This window comes from Arvicanthis niloticus, chromosome 21, assembly GCF_011762505.2.
Source record: "Arvicanthis niloticus isolate mArvNil1 chromosome 21, mArvNil1.pat.X, whole genome shotgun sequence".
Lineage (NCBI taxonomy): Eukaryota > Metazoa > Chordata > Mammalia > Rodentia > Muridae > Arvicanthis > Arvicanthis niloticus.
The window spans coordinates 43,920,981-43,940,703 of NC_047678.1; the positions used below are offsets into that span (position 1 = coordinate 43,920,981).

Sequence of the window (19,723 nt, forward strand, 5' to 3'; positions counted from 1 at the left end):
GTCAACTAGACCTATATGATCTACCTAAGTGGTCACAAGCACATTTAAATTTAAACCAACCACAATTATATACATATATTTTAAAATTCTATTTATTTATATTTTGGTTTTTCTAGATAAAGTTTCTCTGTGGAGCCCTGGCAGTTCTGGAACTCTGGAACTCTGTAGATCAGGCTGGCCTTCAACTCAGAGATACTCCTGCCTCTGCCTCCCGAGTGCTGGGATTAAAGGCTTGCACTACCACGCCTGGCTTAAGCATTGTTTAAAAGACAGGTTCTCAGTCCCACTAATTTCAGAGTTATTTCTTGCGACTCTACGTGGTTGCACGCTGGACAGTGTGGCTTGGGGATGTGTCTACTGCTGCTGAAGCACTCACAGCTCTCCGCTCAATTCCTAGGACTTGCACTTGGCTCCTTCTGTTTTCCCTAACTTATACAGAAAATGCTTAAATTCCTGGCATGTAATTCTGGGCCACAATCATAGCCAAAGTTCTGCCGGGTCCCTTTCCACCATGAGCGGCAGGGACTGACGGTTCCTTTCACACTTCTAAGGAGTTTGAACTTGGAACTCTGAGCTACACCGAGCAGAGTCTTACCACCAAACTGCTCTTTGCTGACTCAGCATACCTTCTCTTTTCAGGTCAGGACAAACACCTCAATCAGTGGAAAGGAGACAGACAACATTGTCCTTCCAAAGACCCCGATGTGGTATGACTTTCCCAATATGTGTAAATACTAAAGAAGGAGGAGAGCCAGACTGTCGATGCATCTGGAGAGCAGAGAACTGAAAGAGAGTTTTCTTTTCTGCTAGAGACAATCCCAGAACATGGTTTATAAGAAGGAGCGAGGAGGATCAGATGAGTCCATTGGCTTCAGGAGCAAGGCCACCGTCAGTTTCCGTTATAGATGCTGGGACTTGTAGCCAGCAATTCTGGATTCCAGTTATTCACTAGAGAACATCAGTTATTGGTAGAACAGCTGGCCTGGTGTCTGAGGACACGGTAGCCTGCTTTTTAGAGCCCATCGTAGGCAGGATGAAAGGGGGCTCACCAGCCTCCTCCTGTGGTCCAGTTCTGAATTCTAATGGCCAAGGCAGAAGTCCAGCAAAGATGATGAAAGGGTGGAGCTTTCCTTGCAAGGGATGAACCGAACTAGACAACTAAAAGGGTACCTCAGTGGCCCTGGGCTCCTCTGAGAATCCAGAAGTTCTGTCTGGGATGTCCTTGCCTTTTTCTGACTCCCCAGTCCCTTAAGTATGCCCCAGGAGGGGATTCTTGTGAGTGAGACGAGGACTTCTTGAGATTTGCTTTCTCCTAGACCATGGGGTCCATGTGGAGGAAGAGATCTGACTGTAGGGTTGCTAACTTTTATTTCTCGATGCTCCCATCACCTTCCTTCTTTGAAGCAGCTCTTCTGGCTTTCTGATGCACTTGCACTGGTTCCCTGGGATACTCTAACCTAGTGAAGAGACAGGTCTCGGAGAAGAAAGTCTCTCTCTCCAGGAGGCTCTCCAGGCACAAGGCAAACACAGCAAGTTCTCTTCTATCTCTGCCTAAAGGTGGCCAGAGGATCAGGCCCTGGAGCACGCTCTTCCTGCTGCTCTCTTCTTTTCTGTCAGTAATGGGCACAGTATTGGACACGGTCAGAGCCTGGTATGCCATTGTAGACACTACTTATGCACATGAATGTGGGTTGAAGGGAGGGAATTTCTTGGCTTACTCACACTACGGTTCCCTGGAGGCTGATGAATCAATTGCATCTTTCATTCTTACTACTTGAGTCTTTCAGCCTTTCATATGTTTATCAGCCTTTTACCACTGAGATATAAACTAGGACAAATCATGAAACCTCTTTGTTCTGTACTGGGAGGGGGGTGATTGCTGGGCTGTATGTCTGGGAGTAACACCGCACTTAGTCCACACGTCTGACTCCCTAGAAATTAATCTTCTAGAATGAGCTGTGATTTGTATATTTTAAATATAAAAAGGGAGTTTAAAAAAAAATGATGACAACAGGGAATCGTCACTATAACTGTGGCCATTTAAGAAGATATCACCTGTGAGTTTCTATTAAAAAAAAATAAAATTTGCATGTTGAGACTTTTCAAATCTTTACTGAAACACCTGTGATTCATAAAGACACTTTAGCTGCCAGTGTTAACCAATGTGTAAAACTTTCCTGCATTTAAGGTGTCCCTGGCCCTTCATAATCTGTTCCAAGCTGCCTGCCACATACACAGCTTTCTGAGGTAACAGCATCTGCAGCGTGCTTTACCATGTCTTAGATGCTAGGCCTCTGTACTATCTGTCGTCTGTGGCAGCCATGGGTGCATGTGTTAAGTGTCACTGAGGAAGTGTTCCCCATTATAGTTTCCATTTCAGTGGGAACATTTGGCCAGTAGCTATAGAACTGGGCAACACAGGTCTCTCAAGGCCTCAAAGGACACATCTTGATGAACAGTACAGAGATGGTGCCTCACACATACTTGTTCTTATAAATGTGAGCCTCTGACCAGGACTCCCCATGTCTCCCGCTCTGTAAGTCTCAGGAGCCTAGGAAGACAACCTGCCCTTAGACTCTGTGCGCTCATCGTCCGCACTGAAGATAGTTTTCCTTACCCTTGGTGGTCCTTAGCTTTGCATTTCTGGCTGCAAATGATTGATGTGTGTTACTAGAATTTGCAGCAGGTGGCTCCCCACCCTTCTGGGTGACTCCACCAGTGACAACACAGGCAGAGGTGGCCTGGCTTCCTTTTTGGTGTGTTTTAGCAGATAGCTGCCTGCTCAGAACCCACAGAAGCCTACTCATCCCAGGCAGCTGCAGTGGTCCTCTCCCCACAGACCCAGGCTCTGCACTTCCCCTCCTGGTGAGTAGACCCTTCCTCTCTTCTGTGCCTTGGATGTCACCTGTGTACTTGGCTATAGGTTGCCACCAAGGCATCTACATCCCATGAGTGCACTCATCTGTTCAGATGTCCTGTTTTGCTAGAAAGTTCCAATATGGCTCAGGCTTCTTGTAGGGTGAGTGACGAGGCTCCCGTCCGATGACACACAGTGAAGGTCAGGCTCAAGGTCATTGTTTGTGATTTATATCTTAAAGGGAGGAGAAACAGTGTTGGGACAGGTAGCAAGGGGGGTTTCCAAAAGTCTGAGAAGGGTGACAACCTTGGCAGAGAAAACTTGGGAACCAAAACCTTGCTAGGAGTCCAGCAGACTACGGCTCATTAGCCAGTGACGCGCTCAATTGTTTAATGTCATAGTTCTGTGCTCAGTACATGAAGTGCGGCCCAGGAAAGACGGACTAAAACATATGTATAAAACTGTGTGCAGTGTGATTCCCTTCCCACCGAGTACATGTTCATGTGCTATTAAAGAGATAGTAAGAAGACATGGCTCAGAAATTTAACAATGGAGAAACTGGAAAGTGGTACTTGACTTTGTAGTTTTTCTTCATTTATATATAAGGAGAGAGAGAGAGAGAGAGAGAGAGAGAGAGAGAGAGAGAGAGAGAGAGAGAGAATGTGTTTGAGGTTTAGGATCTTTTGTGCATTTTTGTGAAAATATACCTTGTTGATCAGAAAAGAAACTAAGTTATTTTAAATGACCCATCTATAGAAAATCAGCATGTCCTTTCTTTTACAACATGTCCACCTTCTTCTGTTCTAAAAAAAAAATTTAAAGATTTATTATACTTTTAATTACACATGTGCACATGTGAGAACAGGTGCTTAGAGCATTGACGACTGATTGTAAGCCTTCTAACATAGCTGGAATTCTACGTAGGTCCTTTGCAAGACACATATCATATCTGCTCTTAACTGCTGAGCCATCTCTCTCTATGACCTCCACCCTCTCATTCTTCAGTTCTTAACTAGCCTATAGCCGGCCAACAGGTCAGGGCAGCTGTTGCTGAGCTGATGATCTGGACCCACTGTCAAGGGAATCTGTCTCTTTATTCTCTTTGCCAAACAATCCAAGATAACGGTCACTCCAGCATCTGGAGTTTCAGAGCTCTCTTCTTCCAATTTCTGTCTACTCTTGTCTATACTCCAGGCTCATGCTCACAGGTTCCAGGGAAGCAAGTTCCTGACTCAGACTTCATGAATAGGTCCTATGGTAGATGACTCAGAGTCCCAGATCCAATGTAGAAAGAAAAAAAAGCGCGCGCGCATGCGCGCGCGCGCACACACACACACACACGAATGCACTCACTATAGAAGATGAGTCAACTCATAAGTAGCAAGTAGGACAAAGGTCAAAGTATAGACCTGGGTTCATAGCTCCTGTTCACAGTGTGAGCTACTATTGGGTAGCATTGGCTGTGGGCAGTGACCAGCCAGCTCCATTGGATTTTTCTGTTAGTTCCTTAAAGAAACAGAATAGGAAAATAATGGCAGAGTAAGGATAGTTTTAGACTGACCTACTTCATAGGCAGTTTCCACTTCTGTAGAACGAGCAGCTTTCCTCTGTCTCCTGGACACCATGCTTTCAGGTTTCCTGTCTTAGCTGGTGTGTTTTTCCTACCACAAAGCAATGTTCCCTCACGTTGTTCCACGATTCTATGCCCTTCAAACCTCCAGGGTCAGCAAGAATTATTTTCTCAGTGAAGCCCTCCTAGACATTCCCAGGTGCTGAGACCAGGATTCACTTTTCCTCGTTCCCATAACCTCCCAGGACATTGCTTTTGTGTCATTTCTAGCCTTAACTTACCCCCTGAACTTGCACGTGAGCTCCTTGGGGCCGTGAATTCTCACACATATTGCTTACACCCAGCTAGTATCCAGCACACCTGGCCACGGCTGTGAGGTGAAGGTGATCTCAGCTCTCACAAAGCTCTATTCTGAACAGAGCATTTGCATAGCCTGCTACTTGATTGTCCACCCAGTCCTGGGATCATATCCTAGTTGAGAGATCCAGGCTCTGAGAGGATATGTCTCTTGTTGCCAAGCCTCACTGACAGAAAGGATTAATCAGAGGGGGAGAAGCTATGGTATCTGGTCCAGTGTTCTCCCTGTAGTCTGGCCAATCATCTAGACTCAGCTGTCAGGAGTTCATAAGGAGAGTGAAGAGCAGGTCAGTCCTGAGTTGAAGCCTGCTCAGTCTCCGGAGGTTTGTGGTTCATTCCCTCTCTGTGTGTTTTGTCATATGTGGGCTTTCCTAGTTCTTCTTTTTCCAACCTCCCCCCCCCCGCCCCACCCCATTCCTCCTCAACAGAAGAAAATGAAAGCTGGCTCTGTGACTGGCTGTGTAGTAAAAACATTTGACCCGTGTCTGGACAAAGATTAAAGAGGAATCAATGTAAAGTCCAAGGCTGTGTGTGGTTCACGCACTACTTCTGGGAGGAGTGTGGTGTTTGTTTTCTCCTTTGCTTCTCTTCAAATTTCCTGAGTGCCAGAAGTATATTTATAATGGAAGAAAGAATAACCTTCTCAGAAGCTAGTACTGGATTTCCATCACAGCTGGAGCAGGCTTTATAAGCAGATGTGTTGAACCAACGACACCTGGCTGCTACCCCTTTTCCTTCTTTCCCCCTTTAAAAAAACTGACAAGTTATTTTTATGACAGCTCTTATAATTTCATACACTTGGTAAACATTATAAAGCGCTAAAAAGTTTATAAGAAAAGGATCAAGTCTCATTTTCCACTGTTGATCATGGGTTAGGCTTTTCCAGGACAGCTTCTGTTCCAAGAATGGTATAAGTTCTTGTATATATATATATTTTAAAGGTCATAAAGTACAGTCCTGTACCATTTACATCTTAATCTAATAACTTCAGTGACTTGTTTCTATGAGCGTGAAGCATCTCTTCTCTCTAATTGGCTATGTGTGTTTTGAAGTAGGTATATCACAATGTGACCAGCTGCTGTATATTTAGGGTGTTTCTAGACTTTTGTTCAGCAAGAAAACGCAGCAGCAATGACAGAACAGAGCATCTGCTGAGCAGAGGTGTCCTGCCCTACAAATTTTGATACTTTCACACTCACAAAAGGCTAATAAATACCCATACCAATAGCTACACACTCTGTACCATGAAGGTTTCTACATTCTTCTACCCACACCATTACTATCTGTTGCTGTCTTCACCCTAAAACTTGCTGTAGCCAAAACCACCTTCCTTTTTCTGACTTCTTTCTTTTGAATGGTATCAGGTGTCATGTGATCGCTGTTCAACCTCTTCATTCAAGGAAAAGTCAGGTGACATCAGCCGCTGGTACTAGAAATACATGGAATGATTCATGACTCATGTTTCCAGGTCAGTCTCTGTCCCCAAAGCCATCTGCTTACTTAGGGGGACTTTTCATTTAGTGAAAAAGCAATTTTTTATCCCCCAATGGTTGCTTTTTGTTGTTTTAAAAACCAAAACTCTCAGCTGTTCGATTGAGACTCAGGAGCTAGATGCTGTGGTGAAAGCCTGCTAGCTCAGAGTCAGAGAAAGCACCCAGCTCAGCTTCCTCCTCTACTGACTTCCCAGAAGGAAAGATCTCTTTCTGCTTCTCCAGGCTGTCTTACATACCCTTCAACTCAAAGACCCTCGTTCTGTTTACTTATGCTCACTCCCTGTCAGCTGGTTTTTAAACTCTTGGATTAAAGGTGTGTGGTAGGGCCAAGCCACACCTCAAGTACTTGTTTACAGTAAACAGAAAGATCTAGGAGTAAAGGCTCAGCCATAATTAGAGACAGATTCTTAGTCTGTTTCGGGGATTCACAATGTGATCAAATAGCCTGCAACAGCTTTTCGTTTTGTAGGTTGAATTCCTATTTTAAGATTGGCTTAGCCGGGCAGTGGTGGCACACACCTGTAATCCCAGCCCTTGGGAGGCAGAGGCAGGTGGATTTCTGAGTTCGAGGCCAGCCTGGTCTACAGAGTGAGTCCCAGGACGGCCAGGGCTACACAGAGAAACCCTGTCTCAAAAAACCAAAAGAAAAAAGAAAAGATTGGCTTAGTGACATCTGAAATGTGGCTGAACAGAAATCTATCACCTCCAAAAGAGCCAATGGCCCCAGAATAGGTTAGAAATGCAACCTGGGGAGAATCTGTGATTTTCAAACTTAGGAAGAAAGGGGAAGAGTATAATTTTTTTTCTGAAAAAAAAAAATGCATGTCTCATTTCTATTCATCCGGAAGTATTTCAAAGTAATTATAAACAGAAATTGAAGATAAGATACCAGACACCCAGAAGGAATGTTTAAGTGATATGGGCTAGCTCCCGTTAGAAGCCATGCAGCCAGCTTATTTAGGTGGGGAAGAATACTTAATAAAACAAAATGCCATAATTTGATGAGAAGGAAAGGAAAAAATAGATGTGCATATACTCATAGAAACAAAGCTGGGAGGGAAAGTAAGTTGATATCAGCTATCGGAGATGTAAATGTTTGGGTATTTTGCTTTTATTTTCTCTTTCAACTTTTGTATATTTGCATATATATATATTGTATATTTTGTATTTTAAATATTTTCTATTTAAAAATTGAAAAGATGCATATTTTGGTGTGTTTGTGTCTGTGTGGGAGTTTGAGTATGTACACGTGTGCAGATTCCTATGGAAGTCAGACAGGTACCAGCCCCTCCTGGAGCTGGTTACTAATGGTTGTGTGCTCCCTGGTGTGAGTGCTGGGAGCCAAACTCGGGTCCTCTGCAAGAGTGTTTTACACTCTTAGCCACTAAGCTGTTTCTCTAGGTCCATAGAAACATGTTTTTTAAAAGAAAAGTAAAAACCAAAAACTATGTTCAAAGAAAATACAAAGATTTCCCCAGCTACCACCAGGAACAGTAAAATCAATGAGGCTGTGGCCCAGGCTCAGCCCCGCGCTGACACAGACTCAGGCCCACTCCGGCCTTTGCTCTGCTCTGGGTCAATAGCCAAGAGATTTTTTTTTTTTCTATATATTTTTTGTAACTTTTTCAGATCTAATTTCAAACATACAGAAGACACAGAGCTGTGGCGTGTGTGTGTGCGCGTGCGTGCGTGCGCGCGCGCGTGTGTGTGTGTGTGTGTGTGTGTGTTTATCTGTTTATCTTCAGTATATCTATCCATTTACCTATCTACGTAATTGAATTTTCTTTTTAGAAAGCTGGATTTTGCTATGTAGGCCAGCCTGCCCTGGAACTCACAATCGGGTCTTTTCTCCAGGTGCTGGGATTACAGTGCCACATCACCACCTCACCCCTCTATTCCACTTTACAACTGTGGGTTTGTGTGGCTCCCTCATTTCCAAAGTACAGCACAAGGCAGGCACTTGGGTGCTTGGGAGATCTGCTGTAGGACGGGGCAGGAAAGGAAGTTCAGGCAGTTTGTCGTGGGCTTGCTGATAATGGAAGATGATTGACTGCTAGACAAAAAGAGAGGGAGGGAGAGAGGGAGGGAGGGAGAGAGAAACAGAAACAACCTTATTTTCATCTTTATTTTGACAACTTCTTTAAGCTCGAGTATCAATAGTGACAAATATGTAGACAAATGTGTAAAATGAAAAATGTGTTCTTGTACACCTGCCTATCCCTATGAAACCATCTCAACCATAGGTCTCCCTCCTCCCACTCAGACTTTCCCCCTCAGCTTTGCATCCTGACTGCCCACTTGCTCTCCTCCACAGCCTCTTTCCAGGAAATCTCTGCTCTGCCTTTGTCACTGGCGGCTGGTCTGCAGTATCTTGAGTTTCACATAAGTGAAGGCAAACAGTATATACTTTCAGATTCGTCTCCTTCACTCAGCATAAAATTACTTTGAGACCAATCTGAGCTCCTGTGTGAGGTGGCCATTCATTTCTCCTGTTATGTGAATGTTCCAGAAACTTTTCCATTCATTACTAAATCTACAGTTTGGCTGTCACCAAAAAAGCTGGTGTGAAGATTCATGTGCATGTTGCTGTGGGGCATATGGCTGCATTTTTTCCTTAGGTAATTACTTGGGAATAGGATAGTTGGGTGTACGGTAAGGATGTCTTCGCCCTTTTAGAAAATTGCCAAACTGTTCTCCAGTGGGCTGGGAGGGGTCTCAGTAAAAGTACTCGCTGTAGAAGCGTGTGGACACATTAGAATCCGCAGCACCATAAAAGCCAAGCATAGTGGTCATGTCTATGACCCCAGCTCTGAAGAGGTGTAGACCAGCTGATCTCTGAGTGAGAGGTCCTGCCATAGCAAAACAAAACAAAACAAACAAACAAAAAAGCAAAGCAAAGAAAAAAAGGTAGGTGCTAGAAAGATGGCTCAGCATCTTTCTAGTACATAAAAGTACTGGTGGTTGCTCTTCCAGAGGATCTGGGTTCAATTCTAAAACCAGGGGAAACCAGGGGACCTGATGCCCTCTTCTGGTCTCTTTTGGCATTATGTGCATATCTGGTGCAGTCCTACAAACAGGCAAACACCCATATGCATGAGAGAGAGTGGGGGAGAAGAGGAAGGGGAAGAGGAAGAGGAGGAGGAGGAAGAAAAAGAGGAGGAGGAGGAGGAGGAAGAAAAAGAGGAGGAGGAGGAGGAGGAAGAAAAAGAGGAGGAGGAGGAGGAGAAGGAGGAGGAGGAAGAAGAAGAAGAAGAAGAAGAAGAAGAAGAAGAAGAAGAAGAAGAAGAAGAAGAAGAAGAAGAAGAAGAAGAAGGAAGAAGAAGAAGAAGAAGAAGAAGAAGAAGAAGAAGAAGAAGAAGAAGAAGAAGAAGAAGAAGAAGAAAGAAGAGGAAGAAGAAAGAAGAGGAAGAAGAGGAGAAGGGAGGGAGGGAGAGAGTGAGCACTTTCTGTTGACCTCTGGCCTTCCCAGGCACACACACACACACACACACACACACACACACACACACACCCATGCTTATATACATACACAACACACACAACATGCACACGCAGGATCCCAATCTGACAAACTGTTTTCCAGAATGGTTGTACCTCATTGTGTGTCATGAAGTCCACAGCTCTTTGAGACAGGCAGAGTGGAAAGGAAAACCACAGGCAAGGAGGCAGCAGAACACGCTGGATTCATGGAGCAAGTCCTCTAGCACCAAGATGTGTAGGGCTGACTGAGGGTTGGAGTGGAGGCACGGGCCAGGCACAGAGCCCTCCTCAAAGGATGGGTTCTCTCCCAGCCTGGGTGCCTGTATACCCTTCTTCAGGGAGCTCTGACCTTGCTAGCTTATGCTTAGGCAATATAATAAAATGGGGTGGAGAGAGAAGGAGTCATTCTCAGACCTTACGGAAGTTGAACCAGAAAGAAATGAACTATGCCATAAGGGTGGGCTGGAGACTACCTAAGTGGCCCCATGGTTCATCATTCACAGGTGCAAGTTAAAAGAAATTAAGCATTAAACCCCGTGTCTATTGTAGTAAGGAAGTAAGCAGTAACTCAGGAAGTGTTTCATTTTCAAACAAGTTAAATGTTGAATCTCCTCCATGTTTGGTGTTCAGTGCCCAGAGTACATCTGTAAATTTTTCTTCTTTCTGGTTTTTGCCCTTTCTTTCTAGAAGCTGATTGGCGTCTGACCCACCATGACACCCACAGAACTCACAGTGAGTATAGTCGTGACCTCAGGAGCCTCGGAGCGCTTACTCTCACTCACTGGTCCTCCTTGCATGGGGATATGGGAAGGAATCTACTGTGGAGATGGATTTCCCTGGTGGTGCTCCAGGGTTAGAGCTCTGTCAGCAGTGCTCACCGCTCTATAGGATGTTTCTGGCTGCATCTACTCTCTTTGTAAACAGAGTCAGCACTGGGAGGGGCATGCTGTGAAAACAGAAAATGTAAATTTAAATTTTTATTACTAGAGGGGAGTTTTGTGCTCTTTGACTAGGATAGGCTTTCTCCCATATGTTTTCTGATGCTCACACAGAGGAAAGAGAGAACCCACTTGTTTTGTTAATAAAAGCCCTGTGGTGGAGAAATACTTGCCTTTCTCTCATGACCACACAGCTCTTTCAAAAGCTGATAGTGGTATTTTCCTGAGAGGCTAAGAACTGAACCAAGTTTAGCAGGTCAAATCATTGTCTGAATTCTTTTCTTTTTTTTTTTTCAACACAAAATGTAATTAAGTGTAGGATGGATTAATTTTAGAATCAAATCCAAGCACCTTACAATATTTGAAGGCTTTCATTTTGCTTCTGTAAAAGGCAAAATATGTTTTACATGGAAACGAAGCCACCTCAGTGGAGCGAACAGATTGTCCTTCAAAGTACCTTGTAGGTTTGTAAGACCTACAGGATGTGGTGGCTGAATTAGGTTGTCAATAAAATTATTTACTACTCCAATATGCCCTTAGCATTGTCTGGGACTATTTATATGATTGTACATACTATTAATTTGATCCTAGTAAGGTGATGAGGCAGCCTTGATTTTCTCTGCCGTAGAATTTGGCTCTTGCCCTCTGAGGCTGAGAGATCAGTGCTGAGCAGGCTCCTTCTGAGATGTCTGTCTCTTGGTTTCTCATTTGCGATTTTGGAAAAATAGCTAAACATGAAAAGGTAGCCTAACTAAAAGGTGTGCCTCCCAACAGTGATGACCCTCCATGGTCAGAGAAGTCCTGATGGACCACAGAAGCCAGGTGCTGCATGTGCTGCCAGCCCTGCTACTGAGCAGTAAGCCGAGACTGGGAGAGGTGATGGAGGGTTCAGGGTCTGAAGCAAATCAGAGAACAAATGAGGGATGTAGGAATCTCCCCAGCAGGCACTGGGCCCCTAATCCTAGCCCAACAAAAAGCCCGACTCCCTCTCCTCCTCTTCAGGCATGCTGAGACCTAGGATGCTTGCAATTCCTCCTTGTATTCCAGCCTCCCGCAGAAAGCAATCAGCCTTCTCTGTGTGTGTGTGCAGGGACCCATCTTTCCTATCCTACTCAACCTCATGGCTCCTCCAGGGCACCCACTCACTTCTCATGCTTCTCACCAGAGACCAGACTGCATCTCAAACTGACCCATCTCTTATGTACTTTTCCTCATCCTTCCTTTTTTCTCTTGACCCCTTACTCACACAGCCGTTAGAATCTGCATCTGTCCTGGGATAATTGCATTTGTGAATGTGTGTGCTCTGGAGAAATGTCCTCCTCCATGGCTTATGTGAAGGGGTTTGCTATTTGCTTCTAAGCCTTGGGCTAATTTAAGAGTCTATTAAAGCTATTTTGAAAATACTAAAAAACAAATAAACAAAAAAGCAAGAAAACTAACACCTGCAAAACCCTGAACAACAAAACTCTTCAAAAGCAGTTTCACCTCCCCTCTGTGTGGACCGCTAATTATCCTTGCTCATCTTCATAGTTTAACGGACATCCTGCAAAAATGTTATCTTCCCACTGGTAAGTCTTCTACCATCCTGGTTCTGGGTTTGGTGCTCTCATAGTCTAATTCCATTCCCAAATCCTTTCTTTCGCTCAAAGTCTCCTCAGACCTCCCATTTGACAGCTTGGCTTTCCCAGGAAGCTGAGATTTTTCTTTTCTGGCACCAGAGATGGTTCCTTCTGATACTGGGCTTTCAGATGACTGCATGGATAGAGAGAAGTCTTAATTTAAATTAAGAATTTGTGTCTCAGACATGGGCACCAATATATTTTAAAAAAGAGAGCGGAGCTTTGCTCAGTTTTTCACAATACTGAGCTCTTAAGAGCCATCCCAGGGTGCCCATGATGCCTTCTGTTATTTCCTGCCAGCCAGGGTCCATGTAGGTTGGATTTAGTGGTGTGAGCATCAGAATTCTGGAGGCATCAGCCTCCTATAACGTACTACTTTTATCATTTCATTCAGTATGTTCTAGTATCTAATAAGAACCACGCATGCATGTGTGCATGTGTGTAAATACACACATACAGAGATAATACTCCATACTCAAATAAGTAAAGGAAACATAGCTAAAAAAAATTTTTATTGGACATCTCAAGAGTCTTTTATTGTATGCAATTAAGGGAAAAATTAAATGCAATATGCAATTAAAATGAAGTTTTATGGAACTCTTTCCAGAGATGAATCTGCTGGGGATAATTGTGACTTTTGAAAATGAAAATTCAATATGCAGATTCTTCTGTATTTAACAACTGCGGGGTTTGGGAAAAGCTGGTTGACCATCAGAAGCATATGGGAATTGTATAGCACAGCTAACAAACAGTGGTGGAATCTTATTATTCAATACTAATATGTATGTACATAAACTAACCAATTACCCTCACATATTTACTAATATTAACTACTTAAAGCATAACAACCCCTTACAGAGATTGTCTAGTTCAAATACAGACAGACAACTTGAAAAATTATTACACTTGTCTCAAGGAAAGGAAACACTGTGAGATTGTCCTTTCACACAAGAAATGCAGAGAATGTGCCTCAGGGCAAGACCCCGGTGACTAAGAGTCTCTGTGAAATTATAAAGTTTAATGCAATCCCCAAAGAGGGCATGGTGGTAGGTGAGCTCATGTGAGCATAGGATGGAGGCTTCAATAATGCAACAGTTACCTTGCTCTGGACCTAGCATCCTCCTATACCTGCTATCTACCTGCCCAGGTTTCATCCATCCCCTTCTCCTCTGGCAGTGGTAGGTACCCACAGGAAGTACAATGACACATTAGCATATATGTGTAGATATGTTTATGCATGTGTGTTTGTGTCCATGAGTGTGTAGATGAGCATGTGAGCAGGAGGGTGGGCATGCTTTGGCATATGAGAGTGTGCCATGTGACTACATGTCCCCCTCAGAACCAGTTCCCTGAATGTGTGACAGTTGTGATCACATGGGATTCATGTGTTTAAGAATGTTTATACTTGACTTCATGTTCACTGTCTTAATTTTTTTCTATTTTTTTATTTTTTATTTTATGCATATGAGTATACCACCATTGCTTTTTTCAGACACACCAAAAGAGGGCACCAGACCCCATTACAGATGGTTGTGAGCCACCATGTGGTTGCTGGGAATTGAACTCAGGACCTCTAGAAGAGCATTCCAGCCCCTGTCTTAAAATTTTAATACTTTTTTTCAACAAGGATCCTTAAAGACTCTACAGCACTCACATTTATGTGTGCAATTAAGTGTGTCATGTGTGTATATGCAAATGTGTGTGTGTGCAGATGAGTGTTTATACTTCTGGGGCTCTCAGGAAACTCAGAGGTGCTGTGACTCCAGTAGATTCATGTCCTGCTGACATTTTATATTTGCAGATATTGAATAGTTGGGGGAAAGGACTGTCACATGTCACAGTCACTCACGCAGTTCAAGTAAATGCCCACTGTGGTCCTCTCTTTTCTATTGTGTCAGAATACTTGTCATCCACACTATGAGTGTTCGCTTGCTTCTCTGTATCCTACATGAATAAGTTAAGTTCTATGAAAGTAGAAACCAGACTTGATTATCTGGTATATTATCTGGTAGCAGATAGCACGGTAACCACTTCCAGATGGATAGTTAACATTTACTAAAGAAATATTTCTTTCATTGATCAATTACTATTGTTTTAACCAAACACCTTACTTTGGGTTATGTATAAAGAAACTTCTTCATTTTACAGCTTGGGAGGCTGAAGGCCTAAGATTAGGCACCTTATCTGGTCGACCTCTGCTGCAGGTCTCCTGGCTATAGCACAGGATGGCAGAAAATAACAAAAAAAGAAATATACAGTCATGTGGCAAGATAGGAAGTCAGAGAGATCCAAGGGCCAGGCTTCCCCTCTTTTATGACAACATGCTGTTGTAGGAACTGGGACCCCAAGAAAACCCATTAATGCCTTCTATGGTAGTGTACCATTACATAACCAACAGTGGGCCCTACCTCAAATCATGACACGGGGTGACCAGTATTTTATAAACTTTACTCAAGCCAAACTAAATCATAGCATAGTTCTACCAACACATATGCTCCTCTTGCTTTATCTCAGAGCTTTGGCATTGGGTCAGGTTATCTTAGCTACCATCAGACCTGATCACTCAAAAGTTATCTGTGACTGAATGCTATCCATATTCCTTACAGAGCCTTATTCCTGGCATGTTTGATGACTACAACTATGACTCCACTGCTTCCATAGATGACTACATGAATTTGAATTTCAGTAGCTTCTTCTGTAAGAAAAACAATGTCAGGCAGTTTGCAAGCCATTTCCTTCCACCTCTGTACTGGCTTGTGTTCATTGTGGGCACCCTGGGTAACAGCCTGGTCATCCTTGTCTACTGGTATTGCACAAGAGTGAAGACCATGACTGACATGTTCCTTTTGAATTTGGCCATTGCTGATCTGCTCTTTCTGGCTACTCTTCCCTTCTGGGCCATTGCTGCTGCTGGTCAGTGGATGTTCCAGACCTTCATGTGCAAGGTTGTGAACAGCATGTACAAGATGAACTTCTACAGCTGTGTGCTTCTCATCATGTGTATCAGTGTGGACAGATACATTGCCATTGTACAGGCCATGAAGGCTCAGGTCTGGAGGCAGAAGAGGCTGCTGTACAGCAAGATGGTCTGCATTACCATCTGGGTGATGGCAGCTGTGCTCTGCACCCCAGAAATCCTGTACAGTCAAATCAGTGGGGAATCTGGCATTGCCATATGTACCATGGTCTACCCTAAGGATAAGAATGCCAAGCTAAAGTCAGCTGTCTTGATCCTGAAGGTCACCTTGGGGTTTTTCCTCCCCTTTTTGGTCATGGCCTTCTGCTACACCATCATCATTCATACCTTGGTACAGGCCAAGAAGTCATCCAAGCACAAGGCCCTCAAGGTGACCATCACTGTTCTCACTGTTTTCATTATGTCTCAGTTCCCCTACAATTGCATTCTAGTGGTGCAGGCCGTGGACGCCTATACCATGCTTATCTCCAACTGCGCTATTTCCACCAATATTGACATCTGCTTCCAGGTTACTCAGACTATTGCATTCTTCCACAGTTGTCTGAACCCAGTTCTCTATGTTTTTGTGGGTGAGAGATTCCGGAGGGATCTGGTGAAGACCCTGAAGAACCTGGGATGCATTAGCCAGGCCCAGTGGGTTTCATTCACAAGGAGAGAGGGTAGCTTGAAGCTTTCTTCTATGCTACTGGAGACAACTTCGGGGGCTCTCTCCCTCTGAGAGAACTTCTCTCAGGGCATATGGTTCTTTTTGGAAATAACGAGATATATGAATACAACATAGTCTAAAGAGACAGAAAATAGTAAGAAAACTGGGGGGTGGGGGCAGGAAAAAAACAAAACAAACAGTCTGGGATCAGCCTAAACAACTTTATCATGCTCAGTCAATCTGCCAAACTGACCATTCCAGAAGGGCGCCAGCTGGTGTTTGGTTATGGTAACTGCGGTTCTGAAGAGGATGCATGAGCAGCAGTGAGGATACCCCAGCCTTGCACATGCTCATCATGAGGGCAGCTGGGGATTGGAGTCACTGAGTTCCTTCAGTGCTCCAAGTTTCTGTTACTTCAGCTCTGGTACTCTTCCTCTCCAGTGGTGACAGAGCACTGGCTGCCACCATGGTCCACCCCCCCCCCCAAAAAAAAAAAAAAAAAAAACCAAAAAGGCTTATTGACATCCACTTCAGGATCTTTTTTCTATAGTCCTACTGGTGGGAAACTGTGTTTGTATTTCTCATTATCTACAGATTTTTTAAAAAAAATCTAGAATACACTCAAACACTCTGAGGTTGAATGACATTCTGATCACCTTGGTCTCTTTTGAGCCAGGGAGAACCACTGTTCTTAGTTTAGAGCCATCTGTCAGACAGGCTGGTCAGCCGATGTACAGCTGACCACATCACATTACCTGGAGTCTTGCTCCCAGTCCACTTCTGTGTCAGACAGAAGAGGTCATGTCCAAACCTAGCTGCAAGTACAAACTAGGAAAGGAGCTAGCCTGTTCTCCGGTGTGGTCAAAGTGGTCCTCACAGAATTAAGCTGGAGAATATGGTTGGATGGTGGGAACCTAGCCTTTGGGACTTCCTCAGGCAAGAGGCACTTGCTGCAGGTTCTCCCATCTTGTCCCTAGTGACATGTCCTTTTCTTCTGAGGCTCCCGGAAGGGTGTCTGCTTCTCTACTACCTCCCATCTCCTTACTTTGTAGTACCAACAGTTTACAACCTTTTTAGATTAAAAAGAATTGGTGGGTTAGACATTGTAGTGTACACCTTTAATCCCAGCACTTGGGAGGCAGAGGCAGGATGATCTCTGTGAGTTCGGGTCTAGCTCGGTCTACATATCTAGTCCAGGACAACCAGGGCCGGTTACACAGAGAAATCTCATCACGAAAACCAACCAACCAACCAACCAACCAACCAACCAACCAACCAACCAAGTAAATGAACAAAGGGTTGGAGAAATGACTCAGTGGTTAAGAGCACAGACTGTTTTCTAGAGGACCAGGGTTCAATTCCCAACACCTACATGGCAGCTCAAAACTGTAACTCCAGTTTCAGAGGCTCTGATGCTCTCACACAGACATACATGCAGGCAAAACACCAATGCACATGAAATAAACATAAAATGAAGATGAAAAAAATGTGTAATATAATTTACCTTCCACCTGTTTTTAATTACTTGATAAATTTCTCACATTGGAAAAATCATTGCATATCTTTAAAATGTGTTTTATAATGTATATTTACAAATGTTCATCACTTGCTATTTGTTTTACCGTTTCTCAATATTGTAATTGTGAACAATTAAAAATTAGATAGAAATACAGTAATTGTAAAAGGTAAGACTAGTAAACCTTTACCCCACCAAGCCAATCAAGTGTTTATTCTGCCTTCCTTCATCTTTCACATACATAGTAAGAGACAAAGTGAGCATTTCTGGGACGGTCAGCAGGTAGTTCAGCAGGAGGTGATAAGTGAGCCCCAAATATGACAGGCACCACTTCCAAAACCAAGGTCAGAATAAGGCCAGAGGCATCTGTATCATTGACTGTCATTTTGAGGAGATCCAGATATCTGGCCTATTGAGGAACTCGGACAAATGCGCAAGACGTATAAGCTATACTCTTAGTTACTGTCCTATTATTGTGAAGAGACACCACGACCAAGGCAACTCACAGGAAAAAGCATTTAATTGGGGGAGTTCCTTGCAGTTTCAGAGAGTTAGTTCATGACCGTCATTGAGGGGAGCATGGAGGTAGGCAAGGATGGAGCTGAGAGCGTATGCATGATCCACAGGTAGGCAGTAGAGTGAGACTGGCCCTGGTGGGCTTCTGAAACGTCAAAGCCCACCCTCAGTGACACATCTCCTCTATCACTCCCTTAATCCCTCCTAAGCAGGCCACCCACTGCAGACCAAGCATTTAAATATATGACCCTGTGAGGGCCATTCTCATTCAGTCTACAACACACACCTACACAGTCACAACATTACATAATCAGACTACAACACACACCTACAGTCACGGCATTACACAATCAGACCACAACACACACACTTACACAGTCACGGCATTACACAGGTGGCATTTTGTTTGCTCTTGAGTGGTCATTTGATGTAGTTCTAATGTTTTGTCCTGGACTCATGATGGCGCTGAAGGGGAGGGCCAGAGAGAGAAGCAGAGTGCAACTTCAATGTACTTGCTAAATCTATATGCTTGGCCAAGAATTACTTCCATAAAGGACCCTATGACAGAGACTTAGTGGGTGTTGAAGGCAACTGCACATTAATTAGAAAACAATTCCAAGCTTTCCCCCTGTGGTTTGTGATGAGGAGTTTGGGAACACTACAGGGAACACGGGCTTTGTACAATATCTAATGTAGTTAGTTTTAAGAAGTTCTTGGAGGTCTGGGGAGATGGCTTATGTCTGGATTCAGTGAGAGAACCTGTTTCAAAAACTAAGGTAAAGGACCAAAGAACTCTTGGTTCTGGCTACTTTCAGATGATCCAGGTTCAATTCCTAGCACCCACATGGTGGTCGCAGCTGTCTGTAGCTCAAGTTCCAAGGGATCTAGCATCCTTTTCTGGTCTCTATGGGCACCAGACACACATGTGGTACACATAAATGCATACAAGAAAAACACAATATTAACAAAAGATAATGGGGAGAGCACCGAAGGAAGACAGCTGATCCCAACCCCTGGCCTCCACATGTACTCACAGACAAGCACCCGCTGACTAGGATCTTCGCCCGTGCAGTATTTCTTTAGCCCTTTTGTTCTGAACTTCCTGCTTCTTACAGTGGGGCATGATAATGATGAAGGTGTCAGAATTTCTTAGGAAGAGCCTAAGAGTTATAGAAAATGTGAATGATCCAAGCAGCAAGCACAAGAAAGTCTAGGCAAGGGGAAGACTGGAGGAGGGGACCAGGGCATGTTCTGGGGGGTGTTAAGGCATGGGATACTCAAGGGATGGGGCCCTCCGTCATCTCAAGAGTTAAGATGCTGAGCACCAATGTAGGAACAGTGTGGGAGTGAGCAGCTCCACCTCTCCGGGCCTGTCTCCAGCCTCCTTGCTGCTGAGGAAACGTGGCAGGAGTGCTGTTCTCTTTCCCTGCAAAGCACCAGTGCTGTGTGCTTAGTGACAATGAGCTTGAGCCGGGTGTGGCCTTTATTTTGGCAGGTTGAAAAGTTTGTTATTTGAGCACTGATGCTGTGAGAGAGGAGGTCTGGAGCCATATGAATGGCTGCGGACAGTAGGTGGAAGGAATCACAGGCTTAGGCAGGTCTCAGTACCTCAGAGAGGACTAGGAAGTTTGCCAGGACCTGTGTCACACTGTTATCTGCAGGGGGGCCCCTGTGAGATGTTCTGCTTCCTGCTGGGTAGCTCTGTTGCTCATCTTACAACTTTTTTTTGTCAGAGGAATAAAAGACAATGCTAC

The 19,723-nt window shown here is 44.1% G+C and overlaps 1 protein-coding gene across 3 annotated transcripts; it reads left to right on the forward strand.

The window, feature by feature from the left end:
- Nucleotides 1-2,609: 2,609 nt before the first annotated feature.
- On the forward strand, nt 2,610-17,637 carry Ccr9 (C-C motif chemokine receptor 9). 3 transcript variants are annotated; one of them, XM_076917317.1, is made up of 4 exons: nt 2,610-2,865; nt 6,149-6,252; nt 10,445-10,489; nt 14,921-17,637. In XM_076917317.1, the coding sequence occupies exons 3-4, from the start codon at nt 10,469-10,471 to the stop codon at nt 16,007-16,009; spliced, it is 1,110 nt and encodes a 369-aa protein (XP_076773432.1). In that variant the 5' UTR covers nt 2,610-2,865; nt 6,149-6,252; nt 10,445-10,468; the 3' UTR covers nt 16,010-17,637. The 3 variants fall into 3 exon arrangements, with proteins under 3 accessions (XP_076773432.1, XP_034340195.1, XP_076773433.1); XM_076917318.1 differs by lacking the exon at nt 2,610-2,865 and adding an exon at nt 4,567-5,107; XM_034484304.2 differs by lacking the exon at nt 6,149-6,252.
- The last annotated feature ends 2,086 nt before the right edge of the window (nt 17,638-19,723 follow it).

What these genes read in the sequence shown, in the direction of transcription:
- Ccr9 (XM_076917317.1), top strand. Translation starts at nt 10,469, where the DNA reads ATGACACCCACAGAACTCACA. An exon ending in TGACACCCACAGAACTCACA is followed by an intron (nt 10,490 to 14,920) that starts GTGAGTATAGTC and finishes TATTCCTTACAG; the next exon opens with AGCCTTATTCCTGGCATGTT.